Consider the following 26,182-nt stretch of genomic DNA (forward strand, 5'->3'; position numbering starts at 1 on the left):
AGTGGCTGTGTGACCTTGGGCCAGTCGCATCACCTAACTGGGCCTCCCAGAAGAGGAGACACCCCACGTTGACTCTGGGAGGGTGGCAAGAGCTGAGAGATGCTTTGTAAATTCTCAAGTCTAGAAGGAGTGCGCAGCTTTGGTATTCACTCCGGCTGACCGGGTGTGGAAGGCTTCTAAGGCTCCTGATTCCACCAGCATCTGCTTCCTCCCTCTGGACTCAGGTTCCATCTGTAACAGGGGATGGCATGATGGCTACATAGTTCACAGGCTCTTCGGGAGCTGGTGGCAGTTAGGGACCTGGCGCATTGTGTGAGCGGCAGGTGGCTCAGAGCTCTTTGAAAGCAAGTTATGAAAGGGCTCAGAGGAGTCATTAAAAGGCTGGTCTGCTCTGATTTGTCCCATTCCACTATCAGCCAAATATACCTCGTCCCTTCTTCACAAAGCCATATTCCCAGAGAAGTCCTTCGCCTAGTATTGATTCTGAGGGCCTTGGGGAGGGTGCTAGCCACTCATTGGACTCTGGAACCTCTTGTCCTATCCCCCAAGGTCCCTCCCTGTCCTCCCAGGTCAATCTGCAAGGCTCTACTGGAATTTTGTTGTCAATGAATAAAAGTTTCAATTGCTCTGGCAAATTCTAAACTGCTCTGAGGGTTGAAAGAAGGAATCTCTGGTGACTCACAGGCACTGGGGTGCTTATTTGTTCTAGAATCTCTCAAAGCCCACCTGTAGGAAGTGTAGCATCCAGCTACACTCTGTGTGTGTGTGTGTGTGTGTGGTAATGTGTGCCTCCCTTCATTTTGCCTGAAGAAATCACTAGATGAGTGGAAAGGCTGACCCAGCCTGCTTCCTGGCCACTTGCGGTCCTTTCTGGCAAGCGGCATTGCTGAGGACAACTCCCCAGACCCTGCCTGAGTGTCTCCAGCAAGGGTGTTCATTCTGGTGAGCCATGCTGATTCCCTTAGTTTCAGGAACCATCAGGAAGAAAAGTGGGAAGGAACCCTTAAACCTGGGCTCTGACTCTGGCCCAGTTGCTTCCTAGCTGGGTACTCCTGGGCCACTGTTGACCTTGCTGAGCTCCAGGCCCCCCTCCCGGAGGGGGGGAGGCAACACTGACCACCAACAGGATCCCCTGAGGCCAGGGGCTGGCAAGGTGAGTGCTTAGACATGCCATTGGTTGGTTTTCTCCACTTTTGTATAGAGGTGGATCCAGGCAAAGCCAACAATTCCAGACACCGGTCTGAGGTGTGACCCTGCTGCTGGTTTTGTCTGTTCCTGTGGGCCCCAGCTTTGTCACAAGACTTGCTTCTTGCCAAGTCCTGCACCCGACCTCGCTCCCAGCTGGGCATGGTAGACCTGTAAGGCTGCCCTCAAGAACCTTGCCATATAGTTGGCTGGAGAAACAGCCATCAGTGAAACAACAAACGACACACAAGCATTTAAGACCCACTGAAAGTGATGGAGCTGTCAATGCCTGCAAAGGCCAGGGCTGGGCCAAAGCAAAACCAGGAGCCTGGCACCCCATCCAGGTCTCCCAGGTGGGTGCAGTGGCCCAAGGACTTGGTCCAACTTCTGTTGTTTTCCAGAGTAAATTAGCAGGGAGCTGTATTGGAAGGGCAGCAATTGGGACTGGAATCTCTGCTCTTCCAGGACATCAGCGTTATAGACAGTGGCTTAGTCTGCTGTGCCACTTTCCCAGCCCTTATGTTTCTTAAGTAGTTTTCACAATAGTTGTACTGTCTTGAAGATAATCCATTATTTCTGTTGGTTTTTGTCTTTTGCTTGTATGAAATACATTCTATTTTTAAAGTTATTTTAAATTTCTAATAAAAAACTGAAAAAAAAAAAAAACACCCCACCCTTATCATGTAGCTGAACTAGAATGATACACGCTATATCTAGACAATTTTTAAACTTTCCTATAAGGGGCAGGTTTGCGGGGGTCAGTATTGGAGACACTGCTTACGAAGCCTGCATCCCATGTGGGGGTGTCTGAGTTGCGTTCCCAGCTCTGGCTATGGCCCCTGAGCCCACCTTCCTGCTACTGGGACCCCGGGAAGCAGAAATGATAATTTAAGTACCTGAGTTCCTTCTATCCACCCAGATTGAGTTCCTGGCTTCTGTCTTTCCTTCCCCACTGCCATTTCAGGCACCAGAGGAGTTATCCTGTGCCTGTGAACTCTGTCTCTCTCCTTTAAACATGAATATGTTTAGCATGTAAAAAAACCCCCTCAAATGAACATAAAAAATAAACATAGGAGATGCTCCTGTTTAATAAACTGAAGACGTATTCTGTAACCCCTGCCAGAGAAGTTTTCCATAGTTAAAATATTCTTGTCTTTCCCGGGCCAGTGCAGTGGCTCAACAGGCTAATCTTCCACCGGTAGCACTGGCACCCCACAGGGGCACTGGTTTTGTTCCAACTGCTCCACTTTTGATTCAGTTCCCTGCCTATGGCCTGGAAAAACAGTAGAAGATGGTTCAAGTCTTTGGGCCTCTGCATCCATGTGGCAGATCTGGAGGAGGCTCCTGGCTCCTGGCTTCAGACTGGTTCAGCTCTGGCTGTTGCAGCCATTTGGCAAGTGAGCCAGCAGATGGAGGATCTTTGTCTTTTCCCCTCTCTCTGTATATCTGCCTTACAACTAACTGTAAGTAAATTAAAAAAAAAAATCTTGTCTTCTAGGGGAAAAGATATATGGACACACACCATTATGTCATATTTTTTTAAACAATTAGTTATTTTTATTGGAAAGGCAAATTTACAGAGAGAAGGAGAGACAGAGAAAGATCTTCCATCCACTGGATCTCTCCCCAAGTGGCCGCAATAGCTGGAGCTGTGCTGATCCAAAGCCAGGAGTCAGGAGCTTTTTCCGGGTCTCCCACATGGGGTTAGGATCCCAAGGCTTTGGGCCGTCCTCGACTGCTTTCCCAGGCCACAAGCAGGGAGCTGGATGGGAAGTGGAGCAGCCTGGATGAGAACCAGTGCCCATATGGGATGCGTGCATACAGGGCAAGGATCTAGCTACTAGGCTAACGGCCCAGGCCCTATTTCATGATTCTTAACCACTGACAGCAACACAGTCTGTCCTGCAATGTGCTGTTTTGCTCTTAAATATTTTTAAAAATGTATTTACTAGAGAGAGACACACACAGAGAAGTGAGTGCTTCTGTCTGTCAGTTCATTCTCCAAATGCCCACAGTGGTCTGGACTGGGCTCAGGTGAAGCCAGGAACTGGGTCTCCTATGCGGATGGCAGACCCCAAGTGCTTGAGCCATCACTGCTCCCTCTCAGGGCCTGCATTAGTAGGAGGCTGGAGTCAAGCTCGAACTGAACTTTGATGCTAGGAACTCCTATATCAGACTTGGGCATGTTAACTGGCATCTTAATCAATATACTAAAATCTACCCTTACTTTTTAAAAGACTTATTTATTTACTTGAAAGCTAGAGTGAGAAAGAGAGAGGTCTTCTGTTCTATCCACTGGTTCACTCCCCCAAATGGCTGCAGTGGCCTGGGCTATTCCAGGGCAAAGTTGAGTCTGGAGCTCCTGGCTGGGTATTCATATGCGTGGGAGGGGACCGGCATTTGGGTCATCATCTGTTGACTTCCCAGACACGCTAGTTAGGGGCAGGATCAGAAATAGAGCAGCCTGGACTCAAACCCCACACTCTGATATAGGATACTGGCTTTGGAAGCAGTGGTTTGACTTGCTGATCAAATCGTTGGTCTCCCAGATCCTAATTTTTTTTTTTTTAAAAATTGTTTTATATTTTATCTGATAGAAAGAGAGATCAGTATTCTATGCTCCAGCTCACTCCCCGAATGCCTGTAACAGTGAAGGCTAACCCAGGCTGAAGACAGGAGCCTGGAACTCAGGCTGGGTCTCCTACATGTGTGGCAGTGTCTGAGGATTTGGGGTATCTTCTAATGCTTTCCCAAGTGCATTTGCAGGGAGATAGATGGGAAGAAGGGTGGTTGGCCAATATGGGATGCTGCTGTTCACTGTGCCAATGCCCTAGTTTTTTTTTATGATTTATTTCATTTTTACTAGAAAGTCAGATATACAGAGCAGAGGAGAGACAGAAAGGAAGATCCTCCGTCCGATGGTTCACTCCTCAAGCAGCTACAATAGCCAGAGCTGCACTGATCTGAAACCAGGAACCTGGGGCCTCCAGGTCTCTCACGCAGGTGCAGGGTCCCAAGACTTTGGGCTGTCCTTGACTGCTTTCCCAGGCCACAAGCAGGGAGCTGGATGGGAAGCGGGGCCTCAGGGATTAGAACTGGTGCCCACTTGGGATCCCAGTGCATTCAAGGTGAGGACTTAAGCCACTAGGTTACTGCCCTAGGCCCACAATGCCCCTGCTTGTGGAATATACTCTTAACTGCTTTTTAGTGTATCATTCAGGGACACTGAGAACATTTATGTTATTGTGCAACAGTCACCACTTCTCATCTCCAGAATTCTCTCCAACTTGCAAAACTGAAACTCTATATCCATCAAATAGCTCCAGCTCTCCCTCTCCGCTGCTCCAGTGCCCTCTTACTCTGTCTGTATTCATGTAAGTATTCATGTAAATGGAATTAGGTAGCATTTGTCCTTGTGTGACTGACTTATTTCCTTTAGCATAGTACCTTCAAGGTACTTAAGCCCTTGTCACCCACGTGAGGCGCCCGGATGGAGCTCCAGCCTCCTGGCTCTGGTCTGGCCCAACCGTGGGTGTTGCAGGCATTTGGGAGAGCAAGCTAGCAGATGGAAAATCTCCGTTTCTCTGCCTTTCAAGTTTTCTTTCATAATACATGTTTTTCCGTGAACTTTTGACAACCTTTTATGTGCATAACTTTCAAAGGGTTATTTTTTTGGCACCAAAATAATTCCATTTTCCCCTGGATGTTTTGAAGTACTCATCTATATTACACACACACACACACACACGAGTCCAGGCACCCTTGGGAACATTTCCATTTCCAGGGCTTTCTTTTCCCTTGATCTCCATGTGAATTCTATGGGGGAAGCTTAGGCTCAGAGGGAATTGCCAGCCCCATGCTAGCCCCTTGACCTCCACTTCACGGTCACAGAAGAGCTGCCTCCCCCAACACGTGTCCATGTCCCCTCCCCTGTGCCTGGCAGGGTGCCTCTATGCTGGTGTTGGTCACATTCTTCATAGCCAATGGCTTCTGGTTCCCTTTAGTGGAAAGTTTGGAGACGGATCTCTGGGATCACAAAAACCTGTGACCTTGATTTTTGTTGGACACTGGGGAAGGGGGCCTGTGGACAGTCAGTAACTTCAGTTTTCTCACTCCCAGCTCCTCTCTTCGCAATCCCCAGAAGGAGGCAAGCACTCGGGATCCGCGGCCTGGGAGTCAGGCTTGTCGCTTTTCCTCATTTAAGTTTCCATCTTGCAAAGGACACAGGTGGGTTGTCCTACTATGGGAGGCAGGTGAACTGGAAGGGTACCATGGTAACCTGCAGGACAAGCCCAGCACTTGCAAAATGCCACTCCTTCAAGCCAGGGTTAGGATGCATGCTCCCAGGAAATGCTTGGACTGGGCTGGTTTCTTGCACACTCCATGGATGATCTGATCCTGGAGGGGGAGGTAGGGGGCGTGGACCTGGTTCTGGGGTTAGGCCAATGTCATATGACTGTAATGATTGCCGAGTTAATAGAATTAATCAATTGGGTCAAGTGTTTGGCTTGGGACACCTGCAGTCCATATGGGAGTATCTGGGATTCTCTCTTGATTTCAGCTTCCTGCACCTTACAGGGGTAATGGTGCAAGAATTTGGGTCCCTGCTACTCCAGGCTGTGCTGGGATCCTTTGGGGAGTGAACCAGTGGATGGGATATCTCTCTTTGCCCTTTAAACAAATTAAATATTAGTAAGTAAATGCTTTCATCATTTGTAGGGCAGGCACATCAGTTTTTACCTCAGCCATTGAGAGTTTAGTTTATTTTCCCCCCACTTTCCCTCTAACTTCAGATGGATAAAGGGAATTGCCTTGTCACTCAGCAAGTCGCATTCCCCCCCCCCAACCCCTCCGCAGAACTTGGAGTGTTAACTTCTCACTGCTGGGCGGGAAGGCCGTGCTGGGGGACCGCTCCGTCCTGCGCGCAGCTGGGCGGAGCGGCGGGCGACCCTGGCCAGCGGGCTGCGGGGCGGGGCCCGTGGCGACGCGGGGCTGTGCGCGGCGCTCTGCGCACCGCCTGGGCTCCGGCCGAGTGGCCTCGCGCCCGCCCCGCCCGGCCGGCCCCCGCGCCGGCGAGCGCGCCCTCGGCACTGGCCCTGCGGCAGCCGCGCGACCGGCGAACCGCGGGCCGGGTGAGGCATGGCGGGCCGCCGGGCGCCGGGGGAGAAGCGCTGGCAGCTGGTGCGCTGGTGAGTGGGCGCCGGGCAGCCGCGAGGCCTGGTGTGGGCGCAGTGCCGCGCGCGTCCCGAGGCCCGGTCCCGCGGGGGAAGGAGCTGGGGGCGCCGGACCAAACTTTCTTCACGAGCGGAGGCTGAGGGGCCGGATGCACCGAGCGCCGCGGGTCTTGCCTTGACCTCCCGTCCCTGAGTCGGGTGTAATGCAAGCTCTTCAAGGAGATAGCGCTGGGACGAGGACCCTGTCAGCGACGTAAGGCCGTGGAGGGACCCCCGTGCTCCGTCCACAGGCGCACTGGCTGACTGATGCCTTTCCCCCTTCTCCCGTTTGTACAATGTGGCTCCCCGCCCTCCTCTGCACCTCCGCTGCCATAGTCGGGCTTGGAACCCAAGAGAGCACGGAACCCGGGCCCCCTCAAAGACCTGCCCCAGCTTACCTGCTCAGCGAGTCCCTAGGCTCAAGAAGGGGCTTCGGAGGTCAGGGCAGGGGCAGGGGGCTCTGCGCCAGTAGGTGGCCGCGCCTGCCCCGCCGCAGCCCCGCCCAAGCTGGGAAATCAGAGGCCCAGGCGTCGGGTTACTGGACTGCAGATGCAGAGGGCTATGGTCTTAGCGATGCCCCATCACTTGGGCTGGGTCTCTGGCGCCGGGGATTGCAGGCGCCTGACCTCTTCTTGGCTGGACTCAGAACACCAGGCAGCCCACTCGATTCTGGAAGGAGGACTGGGGAGGACCACCAGGGTGGAACTCTCCCATCCCAAATCTTCCCACCCAACCAGGGTCCGCGGACACACGGCACTAGCCCAGTACCCAATGCCAACACCGATAACTAACAACAGCAAGCCAGGCTTTCTGGGCGCTTGATAGGACTGTGCAGCACTTGGGGTTCAGGCACTGACTCAGTTTCTTTTTCCAAGAATACTGGGAGGAAGGTTCCAGCATGCCCACTTTACGGATGAGGAAATTGAGGGTGAGAGAGGAACCATGATTAGTCGAGGTCACTCAGCTTGCAGGTGGCACAGTTGGGATTCGAACCATGTACTAACTCAGGGTTTACTCTTCCTCTGTTTTGCTTGTGTCCTGGATGGTACAGTCACACATCCAAGTTCACACTGCCTAAAAGTTCCAGCATGTCAGAGCAAGAAGACTCAGCTCTTCCCCAAGTTTATTAATGAGCCCAGGAGCCGTCTTCCAAGGAAACTCCTGAATGTAAATCATATGGAAGTGGAATTCATCCGATTGGAGAGTAAGGGAGGAATAGGCAATTATTCAATGTTCTCTTCCTTGAAACAGCTAGCACCCCAGGACCCAAGCAGGGAGTTCTCATTTCACAGAAGAGGAGAATGTTAAAGGGGTACAACTTGGGGGCAGTGCTGTGGCACAGTGTGTTACGCCTCTACTTGCAGTGCTGACATCCTATAGGGGTGGTGGGTTCAAGTCCCAGCTGTTCCACTTCCAATCCAGCTCCCTGTTACTGTGCGTGGGAAAGCAGCAAAGGATGACTAAAGTGCTTGGTTCTCTGTCTGTTTGGGAGACAGAAGAAGCTCCTGACTCCTGACTTCAACCTGGTCCAGCCCTGACCATTGTGGCCATTTGGGGAGTGAGTCAGAGATGGAAGATATCTCTCCAACTTTGCCTTTCAAATAAATGAATCTTCTTTTTTTAAAAATGGAAGAGGCAGGTAGAACTTAGATGACTGTTCTGCCTTACCCCATCACACTCCTGCCCTGTCACTTTCTGGTTGGGTGGGCTGGGCTGGACCTGGTGATACATCAATCACTGTTAATGCCCTAAGAGGGCTTCGTGTCTCCTCCCTCCACCCCCCAGGAAAAGTCTATGTTTCTGAGAAGCCTTGAGCATGTGGTCTGAGCGGTCAGGCAGTCTGCAGAAACTTTGGACCCCTGAACCCGTGCCACGCTGCAGCCACAGCCTGGTGGTCCCTCGTCCCTGGTCCGAGGACTTCACACTCAGTCTGTGTAGTTTCCCTCCCATAAGCCAGGAGTCCTTCACTTCTGGTGCATCTGATTTTAAAGAAAGGAATCGCTGGGCTCCCAGAACTGAACACACCAGGAACTCTTAGTGTTTCAGGTGTGCCAATGATGCCACTGCATAATGGCCCACTTGCTCCCTGTAACTCACCAAGTGCCATCCTTGAGGACCGGTAAACCTCCCAGGCAAGACAGCTGCTCTTCCTGGAGACACTGGCTCAACTCTGCAGATCTTAGTTCATTGGCCTACCTGGGTCACATGACCCTGCTTGAGTCAATCACAGGGGGCAGAGGGATGAGCTGCTCTGATTGGTCACTCCACCCAAACCGCAGCATTTGGGCAGAAGAGGGCAGTGAGTGGTAAATAAATATATATATATTTATTTATATATATATATATATATTTTATATATTTATATTTATATATATATTTATATATATATATATTTATATATATATATATAAATAAATATATATATATTTATTTATATATATATATATATATATACATATGGAGGGAGCGAGAGAGAGAGAGAAAGAGAGAGAGAGAGAGAGAGAGAGAGAGAGAGAGAGAGAAACATCCATCTACGGACTCATTCTCCAAGTTCTCAGACACCTGAAACAACTGGGGCTGGGCCAGTTAAAACCAAGAGCCTGGAACACAGTTGCGGTCTCCCGTGGGGGGGGCAGGGACCCCAATACTTGAACTGTCACCATCAGCTGCTGCCTCTTCAGGTGCACAGTAGCAGGAAGCTGAATTGGAATTGGGACAGGGACTTGAACCCAGGCACTCAGATAGGGGCTGTAGGTGTCCCAAGCAGCAGTTTAACTGGTGTACCGAACACCTGCCCCTGCTGTGTTTTTCCCAGCGTTTACCCCCATCCCCAAGACACACACACACACACACACATCCCTTCCCTGCGGCCTCATCCAGCTATGCCCCAGCTCTCCACCTAGGAAATGGCTTCTGTTACCTGTTGTGTCTTCCAAGTTCCAGAGTGCACAGCTCAGGCAGCCTGCACCCCCTGGATTTCTTTCCTGTTTTGGACATCATTGCACACACTGCTGGGCCCCTGATACTTTTTTCTCTAATGGCGCATGCTGCTTTTAGAATCTGGAATATGTCGCTCCATTCTCTTCTGGCCTGTAAAGTTTCCTGTGAGAGGTCTTATGTGGGTCTGATTGCCATTCCTTTATATGTCAATTGATTTTGAGAGCTTGATTATCATGTGTCATGGTGAATATCATTTTGGTCAAGCCTGTTGGGAGTTCTGTGCCCCTCTTGGATATTATTTCCTAATTCTTTCTCTAGATTAGGGAAATTTTCCCTTGTTGTTTCATTGAATACATCTTTAATTTCAGCTTCTCTTTCTGAACCTTCTGGGACTCCCATAACTCTTATATTTGGCCTTTTAATAGTGTCTTTCAGTTATTGGATACTTTTTTTTGGCTTGACTCAGCTCTGCTTCCAGCTTTATGTTTGTTTCCCCCGGTGACAGGAAATATCTTCCATTTTTTTTATAAGATTTGTTTTATTTTATTTTTATTGCAAAGTCAGATATATAGAGGAGGAGGGACAGAGAGGCAGCTCTTCCATTCAATGATTCACTCCCCAGGTGACTGCAACAGGCAGAGCTGAGCTGATCTGAAACCAGGAGCCAGGAACTCTTCCAGGTCTCCTAGGTGGGTACAGGGTCCCCAGGCTTTGGGCTGTCCTTCACTGCTTTCCCAGGCTACAAGCAGGGAGCTGGATGGCAAGCAAGGCCGCCAGGATTAGAACCGGCGACCATATGGGATCCTGGCGTGTGCAAGGCAAGGCCCTTAACCACTATGCCATTGCACCGGGCCCTCTATTTAAGTTTTAAAAAGATTTATTTATTTACTTATTTGAGGGCTACAGAAAGAGAGAGAGAAATCTTACATCTACCCGCTTAACGCTCAAATGGCTTGTATTGGCTAGGGCTGGTCCAGGCTAAAGCCAAAAACCAAGAGCCAGGAACCAGGAGCTTCCTGATCTTCCACATGGATGCAGAGGTCCAGGCACTTGGACCAGCTTCTGCTGCTTTCCCAGGTGCATTCGCAGGGAACTGGATCAAAACTGGAGCTCCCAGGACTCAGGATTTGAACTGGCCACCTGTATAGGACGATGGTTCTGCAGGCCTTGGTTTACCCCACTACCCACTAAAGCCTGATAGACTTTTTTTTTTTTTTTTTTTTTTTATTTATTTTTTTTTTTATTAATTATTATGCATTATGTGACAGTTTCATATGCTCTGGGAATCCCCCCACCCCTCCCTACACCCCTCCCCCCTGGTGGATTCCTCCACCTTGATGCAGTATTACAGTTCAAATTCCATCAAGATTCTTTCCTTGCAAACATATACCCAGCATAGAGTCCAGCTACTCATTGTCCAGATGGGTTGAACAGTTTGTTGGGGAGACCATTTCTGGTCCAAAGTCAGAGCTGGTAGAATATCATCCCAGTCAATTAAGAGTCTCAATATAACATTAACAGCAATTTGTAACATTATGGAATTGACAAGGTTTTGCGTAACCAGTATGTTAAAAAAAACAAAACAAAACAATACAAAACAAAAAAGAAGCAAGTTCTTAACCACAACCTATGATTAGCTCATTGACATTTCAATTTTAGTTCATATACAGGACCAGCTGCTATATACCTTAAAATGGCTATAAGGTACCATTCAGCTGTCTCGTGTCTGTTTCATTTTAGTATTTAGCCATTTGTTGTGTTGAAGTCTAATTTTACTGATCTTGGCAGATTTTAGGATAATCTAGACTGGCTTGTAACTCTAACAAGACATTTGTCAGCAGTTAAGCTGATAGACTTTTGAAAGCTTCATCTGTTGAGCTGAGTTCTGCTTCTTGTGACTGATTGCCCTTCAGGAGAGTTTAAGAGGGTGGCTCGCAGGAGAGGCACTGTGGGATAAGTACCCTTGGGCACTCCTTCGTCCGCATTCACTGGCCACCTCCACCCACCACTCAGCCTCTGCTGTCCCGCCCACAGGTACGTGCAGGAGGGGCACTTCCGCCTCGAGGAGCGGACCTTGACAGCCTTCCGGTGGCTCTACAGCCCTCAGCAGCACCGCATCCTCAGCCGAGCTGACCTCGAAGCTCCCTCCAGGTAAGCGTGCCTCCTCCCCGCTGCTCCCTCCGCAGCCTGCCCTGGTTGCTCCGCTCCCTCTCGCTGCTCTGTAGACCTACCCTGGGGAACTCTCAGGAAAGTGAGAGACCGGTCAGGGTCTGGATAGTTGGACACTTGTCCAGCCGAGAGTGCACTGAGCCCCTGCTTTCCCCTCTGTAAAATGTATATAATTCTATGGGGATAGTCTGAGAAGGTTGTGGGAAAATGCAACTAAAATATGTCTATTTTGATGCAAGAAAAAATTTGAAGTCCATGTATGGTTTTTCACAATTTGCGCTTTCCACGAACTTTGCGGAAACCCCTGGTGTTTATCCTGCCTTTTGTCAGGAGTTGCAGTCTCCAATGAGTGGTGCCTGCAGAGATGCCCCCCCATCTGGAGACCAGCTGGCTCCCCTTTAAGAGGGAAGGGGCGCTGCCAGCTTTCTGGGCAGCCCTGCTTTGATCTGGTTGGAACCAGCCTTGCCAGCCTTGCCTGGGATCCTGGGGATGGTGTGGGGTAGGGTAGGAGTGCATGATAGGTGAGCAGATTCCTGGTGCACCGTGGATAGGTCTGAACATGTCAGTAAGTCCCATAGGGACATTCTGGACAGCCCAGCATCAGCCACGTCCCCCTCCAAAGCCTCTGCCAGACCTGACCTTGAGCCTGTCTTCCTGGCTTCACCACCAACACCCCTTTGCATCTCTATGTGGGCAGGATCCTCGTAGTTGGGAATAAACAGGTGTCACCTCCCAGGGGTGGCTGCATGGAAGAGGAGTGGGAAGAGTCATGGGCTGGCCCAGGACTGGTGCAGCTCCCAGGAAGAAGGCTTAGCCACAGCGGGAAGACTCCACCACTCCCAACATCTGCCAGGGGTCCTGCTGAGCCGATAGCAGCAGTCTCTCACTGGCCATCTGAGAAGGTGTGAGGAGCAGCAAGGTAGACAGCTGCTGTGGCTCTAGTTCTGCCCAGTGAGAGGCGACCGTGGCCACATGGGCATTCTTGGTGTTGAGGGGTAAGTGATCAGACAAGTGCCCAGAATGACAGGGATTTTGTTTCAGATAGTGGAAAGAAAAGAGAAGAACCCTGGAAACTTGAGGCAAGAGTGAAATTTATTTTATAATGAAGTGAATGCGTGAATAAGTGCATAAACATGAGTTACACACAAAGGAGGAGAGACAGAAAGAGAGAGATTCCACTCCATCTGTTGGTTCCAATGGCTGCAATAGCTAGGAGTGGGCCAGGCTGAAGCCAGGCGCCTGGAACTCCATCCAGATCTCCCATGTGGGTGCAAGGGCCTAAGCACTTGGTCTCCTGTCTGCTGCCTTCCCAGGTGTGTTAGCAACGAGCTGAATCAGAAGTGGAGCAGCTAGGATTCAAACCGACTCTCTGATATGGGATGCTGGCCTCTTAGGTGGTACTTAGTGCGCTGTGCCACAACGCCAGCCTTCACGGTAGTTATTATTATTTGCAGTGCTTAGTATGTGTCGTGGTGTAAATGCTTTGCAGGAATGAATGGATTTCATGCTCACAGCAGGGCTACCATCTAGGTATCCCTGTTCTCCCCAGATGGTGAAACCGAGGCAGAGGTTAAGTGATCCTAAGTGGCAAGCAGCGAACACAGCGCCTCTCAAAGAATAAGGCACGTGCCCAAAGGCTGGTTGGGACTTTTTACCTTCCCAGACAGGAAGGAGCTGACATCCACAAACCATAACTACGTGCATGTGGCAACAGCACAGTCAAGGTTAGAGTCGGTTATGGGAGACAGGGTTTGGGTTTCTGAGCAAGAAAGACCAGAACCATGAGCAGCGGTGTCGAGAACTGGTGAGAACCCGCCCTGCTGGGGGAAGCTCGGTCGCTGTTCTGGTGGATATTTTAGATGACTAGTTAGATGGGGGGTGGTGGAACAGGAGATGAGGATTCTGAAGTTCAGCAAGCAATTGTCTTATCCTTCCATCAGGTTCCTTGCAGGTTGACACAGAGGGATGTGGACGGGGGTGGGGGGGCGGCGGTGGGGGGGCTGGCACAGCTGGGGCAGTTGGGGAGTGGGGCTGCTGGGAGCTGACTCCCTGGCTCAGTGCTCACTCTGTTAGTGACTTGAGGAAGAGTGTGCATAGCCTGCTGGTGACACTGCAGGAATGTGGGTGTTCTCCCCAGCAGGGGCGATGGCAGAACCGAAGTTGCCTTGGGGGCTGGGTTCCAGGTCCATGTCTGAAGTCTAGAACAGTCATCCGCACAGATCTGCGTTTTCAGTTTCTGCAGTTGTAGTGACATGTAGCCAACCGCTGAGTCGTAAACGGAAGATTCCAGAAATACACAATTTGCTTTATTTTATTTTTTTAAATTATTTGTAAAGATGTATTTATTTTTATTGGAAAGCAGTATTTACAGAGAGAAGGAGAAAGAGAGAAAGATCTTCCTTCCATCCATTCAGTCACTCCCCAAGCGGCCACAGCAGCCAGAGCTGAGCCGATCTGAAGCCAGGAGCCAGGAGCTTCTGCATCTCCATGCGGGTGCAAGGTCCAAAGGCTTTGCGCTGTCCTCGACTGTTTTCCAAGACCACAAGCAGGAAGCTGGATGGGAAAAGAGCAACCAGGACAGGAACCAGCACCCATTTGGGATCCCTATTCATGTAAGGTGAAGGCTTTAACCACTAGGCTACTGTGCCAGATCCCTTAAAATTTTTTAAAAAAATTTCTTTTTAATAGTTGACATAGGTGTGGACATCTGATTAGGGTTGGGAGGATCAGGTACAGAAGGTGTCCTTGCTGTCAAACTGCATCAACACCCAGGCATGGGGGACGGTCATTTGATGAAGCCTTAGAGACCACAATGTGGGGAAGAGTATTTCAAGGGTGTCACTTGAGTGACACTTCTGATAGTTCTGAGAAGTTGTTGGTTTTGTTGCTTTAGGAATGAGAAAAATCTTTCCAAGGTCTGTTGATTGACAAAATCCATCCACAGATCCAAGAACATATTAATTTGCTTTATTTATTTATTTATTTATTTATTTATTTATTTATTTTAAAGATTTTATTATTATTGGAAAGCCGGATATACAGAGAGGAGGAGAGACAGAGAGGAAGATCTTCCATCCGATGTTTCACTCCCCAAGTGAGCCGCAACGGGCTGGTGCGCGCCAATCCGATGCCGGGAACCAGGAACCTCTTCCAGGTCTCCCACACGGGTGCAGTGTCCCAGTGCATTGGGCCGTCCTCGACTGCTTTCCCAGGCCACAAGCAGGGAGCTGGATGGGAAGTGGAGCTGCCGGGATTAGAACCGGCGCCCATATGGGATCCCGGGGCTTTCAAGGCGAGGACTTTAGCCGCTAGGCCACACCGCCGGGCCCAATTTGCTTTATTTTTAAAAAGATTTATTTGATAGTGGCTGGTGGCATGCCATAACAATTTAAACCTCTGCCTGCATCACCGGCATCCCATTTGGATGCTGGTTTGAGTCCTGACTGCTCCACGTTCTATGTAGCTCCCTGGTACTGAGCCTGGGAAAGCAGTGAAAGGTGGCCCAAGTACTTGGGGTTATGAAAGACTTGGATAGAGTTCTAGGCTCCTGACCCCTGGCCATTGTAACTCTTTAGGGACAATATCTCTGTCTCTGTCCCTCTCTCTTTATAATTCTGCCGTTTAAATAAAATCAATCAAATTTAAATATACTGAAGACACCTCACCTTGCCAAACATCCTGTTGTAGCCTTGCCCACCTGGAACTTGACCAGAACATGATTTTTTTTTAAAGATTTATTTTATTTTCATTACAAAGTCAGATATACTGAGAGGAGGAGAGACAGAGAGGAAGTGGAGCTGCTGGGATTAGAACCAGCGGCCATATGGGATCAAGGCGAGGACCTTAGCCACTAGGCCACGCTGCCGAGCCCAAACAGAACATGATTTTAACATACAGTTGGGTCAAATGTACTAACACAAAGACTATCTTCTACTATCATGTGGAGTATCTGGGGCGACTGAGTGACCATCCAAGAACCAGTGGAGTACGTTGTGCCTGCACTGCCCAGCTTCAGTGCTGAGGCCTGCACCACATGTTGCTGGTCCCCGTGAAGGCCCAAACTGAAAATCTGAAAAAGTTTCCTTCACATCATCCTGAGATCGAAGAATCTGAGTGAGACCATTGTGAATCAGGAAACATTTTTTTTTAAAAAGATTATTTGTTTATTTAAAAGGCAGAAAGAGAGATTTTCCATTGCTGGTTCACTCCATTGAACCAATGGTAAATGGCCCCATTGGCCAGGGCTGGTCCAGGCGGAAGCCAACAGCCTGGGACTCCGTAAGGGTTTCCCACATGGATGGGAGTGTCCTAAGCACCTGAGCCTGCCTCCTTGCCCTCTCAGGTGCACCTGCAGGAAACAGAATTGGAAGCTGAGCAGCCACTCCCACAGGGGAGGCTTTGCCACTACACAGGCCTTGGAGCTAATCTTTATAGGAAGAAGGGATGACGGATGACTTGATGCCTTCTCTGGTTTCAGTCACCGTGGGGGTCTTGGAGTGCATCTCTCCTGGATAGATACAGTTTAATAGGGATAAAGGAGACATGAATTTTAAAAAATATAAAATTTTTAAAGAGTCATTCCTTCATTTGAAAACCAGTTAGTGACTGAAGGAGAGAGGTTTTCCATCTGCTGGTTCACTCCCCAAATAGCCACAACAGCTGGGGCTGGGCACAGCTGTAGCCAGGAGCCAGGAGCTTCCTCTGGGTCACCCGCATCCATCGCAGGAAACCCACTACTCAAGCTATTTCCTCTATGTCCCAGGGTGTGCATTAGCAGAAAGCTGGAGCCAGGAGCTGGCGCTGGGAACTGAAGCCAGGACTCTGAAACAGGACACAGAGTCATAACCGCCAGGCCAGAGAAGTTGGTGTTGACCTCTGACTCTGATTTGGGGCAGCAGGCAGAGGGAATCCCAGCTGTGTAGGAGATTCTGTGTAGGCTGGGGCGGGGCCCTGTGTTTGGGGTGTTTACCAAGGATAGTGCTCACATCTTGGGGCTGCAAGAGGTTGGAGAGGGTCTGAAGTGAGACCACGGGAAGGCCTGGCATTCCCAGCTCCCCCTGGCATCCATCTAGAGGATGGGAAGGGCACCTGACCCTATCCAGGCACTGTGTGGGGACTCTGGCCTCTCTGAGAAAGTGACTTTGGAGTCCTGGAAGTACAGCGGCCAGCTGGTGAGTTTGTTGAGGGGACAAGGCATAGAACATGGGGAGAAGGGATCTTTCTGTAGGGTTAGGGGAGGACTGCCAGCACCAAGCCCTCAGTGTATTCTAGAAGCAAGGAGCCATCCGGTGAAGCCGCAATGAGGAAGATTTGCACTGGAGCAAATGCTCAAGGGCTCTCTAGCACTCCGAGCTGGGCGAGGCTGTCCCTAGAGGGAGAGTCTCCCATCCCTGGGCGGGGTGTGTGCATGGGAGCAGTGGTCCGAGGCCAGCCTCCCAAATATTGGCCAGAGGCCCCCCCCCCCCCAGCCTTTAAGTTTGGAGCCCCTCTGGTTTGGCAGAAGCTGGGAGGGCAGCTCCAGGCTGCAGGGCCAAGGCAGAGGGCAGCCCTTGGGCCTCCCCTCGACCAAGTAAGTCCTGGGCCTCACAGTGTTCCTTCTGGAAGAGAGCTGGAGGGCGCCCCAGGACCCCTCAAAAGATCCGGAAGCCCGAGGGTTTTCTGCATCTCAGTTCCGTACTGCCCTGACCCATCCTGCAGGAACCACGGTGAGCAGGTGGGCTGCTCAGTCCCGGTCTCCCCGGGGGACCCTGGGCGCGCCTGCCCCGCCCCGCGCCTTTGTTCCGGAGCAGCCGCCCCAAGCAGGTCTCTGGCAGCGGACACTCCGGCGTCCCCACGGCGGGCGGCGGGCAGGCGAGGGCTCAGGACCCGCTGAACCCCCGCCCTCGGCGCCTTCCCGCCCCCGGCTCCCGCCTCTCGGGCGGCTGCGCGGCAGCAGCAGCGCCGGGCAACCCAGGGCGTACGCCGTCGGGATCAGGGTGCGGGCCGGGTGGCAGACGCGGCGGCGGCGAGGCGAGGGGCGGGAGAGCGAGGTAGGTGCGGCCGGCGGCCGGAGGACCGTGCCTCGGGCGGGCCCCGGGCTTCGTGCTGCTTGTGCGCCACTCTGTGCGGCTACGGGCGCGTTTGCCAGGTGTGCGGGCGGCTGCAGGCGGCTGCGGGCGAGCGAGGGGTTCAGCTTTGTGCGCTCCGAGTCGCCCGGCCGGCGTGCGCGTGTGCGCGCCGCGGTGACGGTGCACGCGACTGGGCGGGCTGCGGGGGACCCCGGCGTCGCCGAGCAGGAGGGGGCTTTGGTGCGGAGGGAGAGGGCTGGACTCTGATTCTGAACCAGCTAGCAGGGTGAGCCGAGGAGGGCCTCCCGCTGACGTTGCCTCCACGCCGGGGAGTAAAAAGGTCAGTGGCTCCGGGTTGAGCTGTCATCCCATCCAGCCTGCCTGTGTCGGGACGTGAATCCCAGGCGAGGAATCGTGGCATGGGAGTGCGCAGTTTGGAGTGCGGATGCGCGCAGGGAGCGGGTGAGCGCCGCCGCTCTGGGCGCCCCGGGCTCTGTCTGGGAGGAGGGCGACTGTCCTCAGAAATCCGTGCGGGGTGGGGCCCTGCACACACCGTGTCCCTGCTCGGGGTGTGCGTGAATGCGTGCGTGCTTACTTGCTGGAGGGCGAAAGAGATGTTGTTAGGCTTTGGGCAAAGTCTGGCACGAGACACCGACCCAGATGGTGGGATGTTTACAGGTGGTCGTGCAAGGAAGAGCGCCAGAATTCCCAGGGGACCTGTCCTCAGGGTCGGTTCATTTCCTCACCTTCTCACTCCCTTGAAAAGGCATCAACCCCACCTTATCCTCATTCCCAAAGTGTCTAATGGCAGGGAGAGGCACTCTGCTGGTGACGGCTGCTGCTGGCAGGGGGCCTCCACCACCTTCCAGTCAGAGGCTGCTGGTAGGTGCCTGGCAGGAGTGGCAGGGAGGTGCACGCGGGGCTGGGGGAGGGTGTCCCTACATTCCGACTTTGTCACCTGCCGCTGGCGCTTGTCCCTGGACGCTGGCCGGGGATCCCCTTCTTCACTCCCTGTTTTCTGTAGTGCCCTCCCCTTCCTGTCAAACCCCAAGGGCATTCGCATGTGCGTGGGATCCGGGCGTGGCAGTCAGTGTCTGTCTGAGTCCTGGGCGCCCATGGGAGTAGCTTCCCCAGGAAATGACAGAGCTGTCCTAGCCTGGCTCCAGGGTTTAGGTTCTTCGCACCCTTTTGGACCCTGAAACCCCATCCCTTAAAGCCCACATGCCTTGGTTTCCCAAGGGGAGGGGGAGGGGAGGGAGGAGTTGATGTCCCCCCTATGCTTCTTCCTGCTGCCAGTTGAGGGTGCAGCTCGTCCCGCTGCCCAGGGCTGGGAACCCAGTCGCCCTGAGGGCCTGGGGTGGCCTGGGTGGTGCTTCTCCCAGGAAGGTGGGAGGCATCTCTGTGACCTGGGTAGGTATTGGGGGAGGCTGTGTTCTCACCTCCAGGCAACCTCCCTTTCCAGATTTTGGTGGGGGTAGGTGGGGCTTGAGTTGGCCTATGTCAGGTGGATGGGAAGCTGGAATGAAAGAGCTTCAGCAGCCACTCTTGGCCCCTGAGGTTGGTGCTTCTGGGCCAAGGCAGCTGCTTCAAGTAGGTGTCCTTGGGTCACCCAGGGCTGAAATTCGACAGGAGCTGGCATCTCATCCTCATAGCCCTCTTCCTCCTTCTCCTGTGGTCTGTTCATCAAGTGTGACAGAGCCTCAGTGACTCACAGTGCCCTGGATCTCAGGGGAGAGGACCCTGGACGTGGGTGGCAGCGGCTGCAGGGCAGACAGTGGGTCAGCACAGAGCTGGCACTTGCACCGTCCCTCTGACCTGGGTGTGAATCACAGCCTTGCTACCCACCCACATTCTGGGTTCCCTGCAGAGCTGAGCCCAAGCGAGAATGCGTACTGGCTGCAGGAGGAGTAAGGAGGTTGGGGAGGGGCGGCATTCCCGGCTACTGTGCTTCCAATTCCGCCCTGTGCTATCCAGAGTGGTGTTCCAAGGAGCCTACTGGTGGGAACTACGGAGCTGCTCTGCCAGGGGCCAAAATAAGGCATCATTTACCCCTTAAGTGTGTCCTTGCTGGGTGAGCCTGATGAGTGTGTAGACATGTGCTCCCGTGGGCTTCCCACACTGCACAGGTGGGGCCACCCAGGTGCTGAGGTGTCTACTGTGCCATGTGCATGGCTTGGGGTCTGGGGTCGGGCTTCCTGGAGCCTGAGTTTCCTTAGTTTCAAGGACTCGCCACTTGGGCTGATTTCGTACAGCTAGGAAGATCACGCATTCTGGGAGCTCTGATAGTCATTCACCCAGCTACAAAGAGCCCCATTCTCCTGGTTGCGGAAACTGGGCTCAAGGGCCGACTCTGGAACCGGCCAGTCCCCCTGTGGCCATGACCCTGTTTCCTGGTTCTGCAGACAGTGATGCCCAACCCTGTGTCTGCTGCTCAGGTGTTCTTTGCCTGGGGCTGTATCTACTGGAGGACATGGGAACCCAGCAGTGGGCAGAGGATGCCGAGGGGAGCAGCAGCTTGAGGGAAGAGTGAAGAGAGAGTGTGTGTGGTGCTTAGGGCTGGCAGATGGTCACGGGCACTGGTCTGGCCACAGAGTGGGGAGGGCAGGGCACTGGGCAGGCAAGGATAGAGAAAACCCAGAGCGGGGAGGGAGGGAGAGCAGGTGGCAGGAGCTGGCTGGGAATGCTAGCGGTACCAGGGCTGGCGGGTGAGTCACACAGCTTGGGTGCCAGGGGCAGCGACAGGAAGGGAATGCAGGGGTGAGCATTGGCTGGGGGCTGAAGTCCAGATCCACAAGCCTCCCCACTCCCTGGTCTGCGCAGCGTATCCACCAGTTCCTCCTGGGCCACCAGCCCTGTCTGGCAGCAGGCGTGTTGTCGACAGACTCTTAGGTCCTGCCATGAGTGTTGATGGGAGAAGGTGTGCCGTGCCTCTGCCAAGGCCTGTTGCCATGGCACCAGGCAGCCCTTGTCTTCCTGCCCTCTTCTATCTCTGAGCAACGTGCCGCCCCTTCCGGGGGAGGTCACACAGCAGGGAAGGTGCCCAGCTGCCTCCTGCTGGCGTACAGGCTGCTCCGGCTGGCATTGCAAAGGTCGCCGCCATGTCTACCACTGTGCCTGTGGACAAGGTTACACCCAGCCTAGGCTGGGTGCTGTAGTAACTGCTGTCCCCCTTCAGTCATTTGAAGACCTCTGTGACTGTGTGTGCATGGTGCTGTTAATCAGTTTAGTAAAACATAAAAGCAGACAGACATGGAGGCATTTCATGCAGTGGTTAGGATCCCGTGTCAGGGTGCCAGCTTCCGGTCCTGGCATTGCTTCCCATTCCAGCTGCCCGCTCACGCACCCCGTGGGAGGCAGTGGTGCTGGCTGCAGCACACTTGAGTCTGCTGCCCACGAGACCTGCTTTAGTTCCTGATTTGAACCCAGCTGAACTCTAGCATTTAGGGAGTGAGCCATGGATGGGAGGTCTCTATTTGTCTCTCTCTGTCTTTAAAGTCAATCCATCAATCAAACAGTGCCAGTCTCTTCATCAGCTCACTTAAAAAAGAAAGATTTATTTATTTGAAAGACGGAGTTACAGAGAGAATCTTTCATCTGCTGGTTCACTCCTCAGATGGTTGCAATAGCCAGAACTGGGCTGTTCCAAAGCCAGGAGCCAGGAACTTCTTCCAGGGCTCCCATGTGGGTGCAGGGGGCTGAAGCGCTTGGATCATGCTTCGCTGTTTTCCCAGGTACCTTGGCAGGGAGCTGGATCTGAAGTGGAGCGACTGGCACACACATAGAAGGTCAACGCCGCAGGCAGCTGCTTTACTGGCCCCTGTGCTCACCTTTTCAAAAGGGTCTCTCTTGATCTCCCACCCACACCTTGTGTCAGGGCTTTGACACCTTGTCTGGTGGGCAGTCCTACCTTGTGTTTGATCTCCATCAGCTGTGCTGCCCCTAGCATTCTGTGTCTTTGTTTTTCTGTTTGCTGTTATCATTCAGGCTTTCCAGATGGACATAAGGGCATTCCTGTCCACCTGCTCACAACACAAGACAGCTGCAGGGACATTGAAGGATGTCGAGACCAGGCTTATGGCCTGAGCTGGAGGTTGTGTTGAACCCCTGGTCCCTACCAGGGTCTGGTTCTCGGCTTGTATCGTGTCCTCAGGGCCAGCTGCTATCCACCTTTTTTCTTAGTTTAGCATACCACTGTCCTTCCTGCACCAGGTTGGGCCTGTGCTGACTGGGCCCTGCTCAGCCTGGGCAGCAGATGACAACAGATCTGGGGAGCTGGGGTTCAATGATTGGCATTGAGTAAGAGCAGGAGCGGGTGACAGGTAGGCAAGCAGACAGAGGTGTGCTTGTATGAGCACCCGTGCTTGGTCTGTGCGTGGTTTGTTGCTGTCTTGTGGTGCTGCACAGCTCTGCCTGGGACTCCAGAGTCCCTCTGAGCAGTGCATGGGCCACCTACGGGGTGCTCTCCTGGGTGCTGGAGTGGGAGTCTGTCCGGTAAGCAGGTGCTGCTCAGGTGCTCTCTGTAGAGTTTCTGGCTTCACCAGGCCCCATGAATCTTCCACTCTGCCCAGTTCTGCCTCCAGGTTCCTTGCCCCTGGCTTGACCTCTGCTTTGAGGAAGGTGTTCTCCTCTCTGGCTGTCGGGTGTTCAGGACCCTGGTTGAGCTGTTTGTGGGTGATGCACGCGTGTCCTGAGTTGAAGAGTTGAGCCAGGGGTGGAGGCAACTTGTGTGCCAGTCAGCTCTGGGGGAGGATGTGCCCACCCCCTCAACCCCACTGGCCTGGGCTCCAGGGTAGCCGTGAGAAGGTTTTCTGAAGCCTCTCTGTTTGTATTCCCTTTCGTTTTTCTTAGCAGTCTCTGGGGCTCCGGGCACCCCACTAGATACCTCATCCCTATGCAGTCTGTCATACAGCAGGGACCATGGTGGAGTGGCCAGCAGTATAAGTCCTGCCATTGTTGGGCTGATGTAATGCTGTGTAATAAACCACCCAAAGCTTATGGTGTGCAAAGTGTGTTTTGTCAGTGGACCTGTGGTCTTGACAGGGCTCAGCAGGGCCAACTCCTGTCCTTCCCACGGGGCATCATCTGGGGGCAGACCATGGCCTCAGTGATGCAATGGCTGGAGGCCTGATTGCCCTGGTCTGGCACTGGCTGATGGCTGTAGGTGTGGGGTTCAGCTGCTTCCCCAGGAACCTCTCCGTGTGCTCTCTGCTTGTGCTGGGTGGACTTTGTCACAGCAGGTGGCTGTGCTAAGCTGAAAGCCCTTTGACCTGGCACAATGGCTCAGTGGCTAAATCCTCACCTTGTAAGCACTGGGATCCCATCTGGCTGCTGTTTCATGTCTTGCCTGCTACACTTCCCGTCCAGCTCCCTGCTTGTGGCCTAGGAAAGTAGTCGAGGACAACCCAAAGCCTTGGGACCCTGCACTCTCATGGGAGACCTGGAAGAAGCTCCTGGCTCCTGACTTTGGATCAGCTCAGCTTCAGCCATTGTGGCCACTTGGGGAGTGAACCAGTGGACAGGAGATCTTTCTCTTTGTCTCTCCTTCTTTCGGTAAATTTGCCTTTGTAATATAAATCAATAATTAATAATAATTAATAATTTTGTAAAAGGTGAAAGTCCTTGAGCTACGTCTGGCAGAAGCTACTTCATGCCTTCTAGCTGAGCCTTGGAAATGATGAAATGGGGCCAGGCCCCAGACCTGCACCCACCCACGGGCAGGGGACATAGACCCAGCGTCACTTAATGAGAGTCCATGGCCTGGCAGACACAGAGCCTAATCAGGGTGGGAAGGGTCGAGGAATAGGGGAAAGTGGATGAGACCAATACTTCCCCCAATTTTTTTTTCCTGTTTCTGGAGGGAGAATGCAAAGAATGGGAGAGAGCTGCTCGCAGCAGCCTAACCTGATCGGTACCCGGGGATGTGGGATAGCCACGCAGTGTCATCCTGGGGTCCCCAGTGTGGTACTGAGGGTACTGCCCAAGTGGTTTCTGGTTTCAGCAGTTCTGAGGTGTTGTTTATTTCATTTTGCTCCAAGGTTGAGGAAGTCCTTGCAAGTTTCATGGACTGACACGGTCCACTTTAGAGTCTTCACCTGCCCAGTTGCTTTCAACACTTGGTTAGGAGAGCTGTCCCTTCTGTTCTGCCATCCATGGCACTAGATGTCCTCTGCAGGCCTCAACGATCTGTCATACCCCGCATGTGCATCTGGGCATGCTGTCCACTGCACAGACTTTAGCAACCAAGGAGGCCCAGTTCTGACACATACACTCCACAATCCTGTGGTGGAGTTTGGAGACCATCAGTCCATTTTGGAGGGAGGAGTTTCCCCAAAGAAGCCTTGCTAGAAGTGACTCTAGACCTGACACTTGTGTGTTCAGCTAGTGCGGGTTCTGGCATTTCAACCTACACACATACTGGTGGCTGCAGTTGCCTGGTTAGTTCTGTCTCCAGCTCACATGCAAACCAATGGATGCTTATGGCCCAACCCATCCCTGCCCACCAAACACTCAGCCCTCACACACATCTGCGGGAACTTCAGCCTAGTAGAAGCGACCCCCCAGACACCCCCCCACACCAGGCCAAGTCTTTGACCTCCATCTTCACCCTGTGCGGTCCAAGTTTGTGCCAGGAAACAGTCCTGCTGTGGTGAAGAGGGAACACAGTGAAGGGCATGGCTTATCCGGTTGCCACACAGATGGAAGCCCTGAGTGGGCATAGCTGTGTGACAAAGTGGTTAGCAGGCTGCCAAGGGTGACCACCAGGAATGCGTGGGTTCAAGTCCAACTTTGCCTTTTCTGTTTCATATGCGTCCTGGGAGGCAGGAGGCGATGATGGCTCAAGTTCTTGGGTCCCTGCTGCCCAGGTGGGAGTCCCTCTAGGGAGTTGCCGCCTCCTGGCTTCAGCCAGGCCCAGTCCTAGCTGTTGTGGGAATTTGACAAGTGAGCCAAAAGATCTTGGCCCCGAGCAAATGAATGCGTGAGTAAATACATACATGCTTGCATGCCTAAATACAGGCAAATCACAAATCCCCAGTGGAGAGAGTTTAAGTGGTTTGCCACAGTTGCACTTCAAGTCAGAACCAGGGCTGGAGTCCGTGTGGTCTGTGGTCAGGAGGACATTGTTTGTCTTTTGCCCCACAGAGAACTTTCCCCACCCCTCAATCCTTCTGCCAGAGGACAACCAGGCTGCCAAGTTTCCTCCCTGCACTACTCAAGCTTGCCGGTAGAGGGTGCCAGTGCCCACCCCAAGGCTCAGAACTGGGAGTGGCCCAGCCTCATGCAGGGTGCGGTGTGGGTGGGCTGCTGGAGGGAGGTGTGAGCTATGTGAGCCCCTCTAGTGAGAAGCCCCTCAGACAGCCCCGAGTGCCCAAGCCTTTCTACAGGCAGCTTCAGGGCTGTCGGTGATGAGGAGGAAACGGCTGTTATCTTCCTTCTCGGGTTCCTCACCCAGCCAGACTCTGGGGAACATGTTAGAGCTGCAGATGACCTGGCCCCACCTGGAATGCTGCAATGAGGACTTTAGCGGTCACACTCGCTAGCCGCCTGAAGGTCTGGGCCTGGCCCGACACGTGATTAACTCCTTCACTTCTCCCACGGCGTACAGAGGAGGTGCCACTGTTATTCCCATGTTACAGATGTGGAGCCTGAGGCCTGGTCTCCCAAGGTCACCCCAGCAGGTTGGGCTTCCATCGTATACCCCAGGTAGATCTCATGCCTGGTACATTCCTGATCTACTTTATTTATCTTAGTTATTTATTTTCTGTTCATTTGAAAGGCAGAGTTACAGAGAGAGAGAGAGCTCTTCCATCCACTGGTTCACTTCCAAGAAGGCTGCAGAGGCAAGGGCGGGGTCTGCCTGATGCCAGGAGCTTGGAGCCTGTAACGTGTCTCCTGTGTCGGTGCAGGTGTCCTTGAGACATCCTCTGCTGCTTTTGCCAGGCCGTGAGCAGGGAGCTGCGCTGGAAATGGAGCAGTCAGGACTTGAACCGGTACCCATGTGGGATGCTGGTGTCCCAAGTGGCAGCTTTACCTGCTCTGCCACAAGGCCAGCCTCCTATTATTGCCTTCTTCAGGGGTAACCTTTGTGACTTGTGTGGCCCATGGCCGTGCATTGCGAGAGGCTCTGGGTAGCCTGGCCTTCCTGAACAAGTCAGTATCAATTGTGTGGCCAGGGCATACCTCCAAACCTATTTTCACAAGCCATCTTCCTGCATTGCTTTTCTTGCCACCATGTTGCTTTTCAGACCTTGTGCAATGGGGATCCAGGTGGGCTCCTGGGAGGGCAGGGGGCTCCACAGACTACCCCTCGCCATGCAGATGCCAGGAGCTATTTATTTGTGACCCCGAGGTGTGGATTCATTGCTATGCCCAGCACCCAACAAACTGCCCCCATCTCCTTGACAGGCATCTCTCTCTCTCTCTCTCTCTCTCTCTCTGTCTTCCTCCCGTATCTCTGCTGGCTCAGGAAGAGCAGAGGCCCATTGTAGTTTCTTGTCTGATGAGGGTGATGGGTTGGGGGCTGGAGCTTGGGGGGAGGGAGGAGCTGGGTTCAGCGACTCTGTGCCATCCGGCGCCCTTGCCCCCCTCAGGCATCTGTTTCCTCGGCTTCCTGTGGCTGTCTGGTCAGCT

The 26,182-nt window shown here is 52.9% G+C and overlaps 1 protein-coding gene across 2 annotated transcripts in view; it reads left to right on the forward strand.

Moving 5' to 3' along the window:
* The first annotated feature begins 6,295 nt into the window (after window positions 1–6,295).
* Window positions 6,296–26,182, forward strand: part of RAP1GAP2 (RAP1 GTPase activating protein 2) — a 171,573-nt gene continuing 151,686 nt past the window's right edge. The window contains exons 1-2 of one of the 2 annotated variants that reach the window (XM_058676118.1): window positions 6,296–6,374; window positions 11,373–11,489. In XM_058676118.1, the coding sequence (XP_058532101.1) occupies window positions 6,325–6,374; window positions 11,373–11,489 (167 nt within the window). In that variant the 5' untranslated portion in view covers window positions 6,296–6,324. Of the gene's footprint in view, window positions 6,375–11,372; window positions 11,490–17,353; window positions 17,537–26,182 lie in introns of those variants that run through there. The other variant, XM_058676122.1, reaches the window with a different exon arrangement.

The sequence above is a fragment of the Ochotona princeps genome, chromosome 17 (genome assembly GCF_030435755.1).
Source record: "Ochotona princeps isolate mOchPri1 chromosome 17, mOchPri1.hap1, whole genome shotgun sequence".
In the NCBI taxonomy this organism is placed as follows: domain Eukaryota; kingdom Metazoa; phylum Chordata; class Mammalia; order Lagomorpha; family Ochotonidae; genus Ochotona; species Ochotona princeps.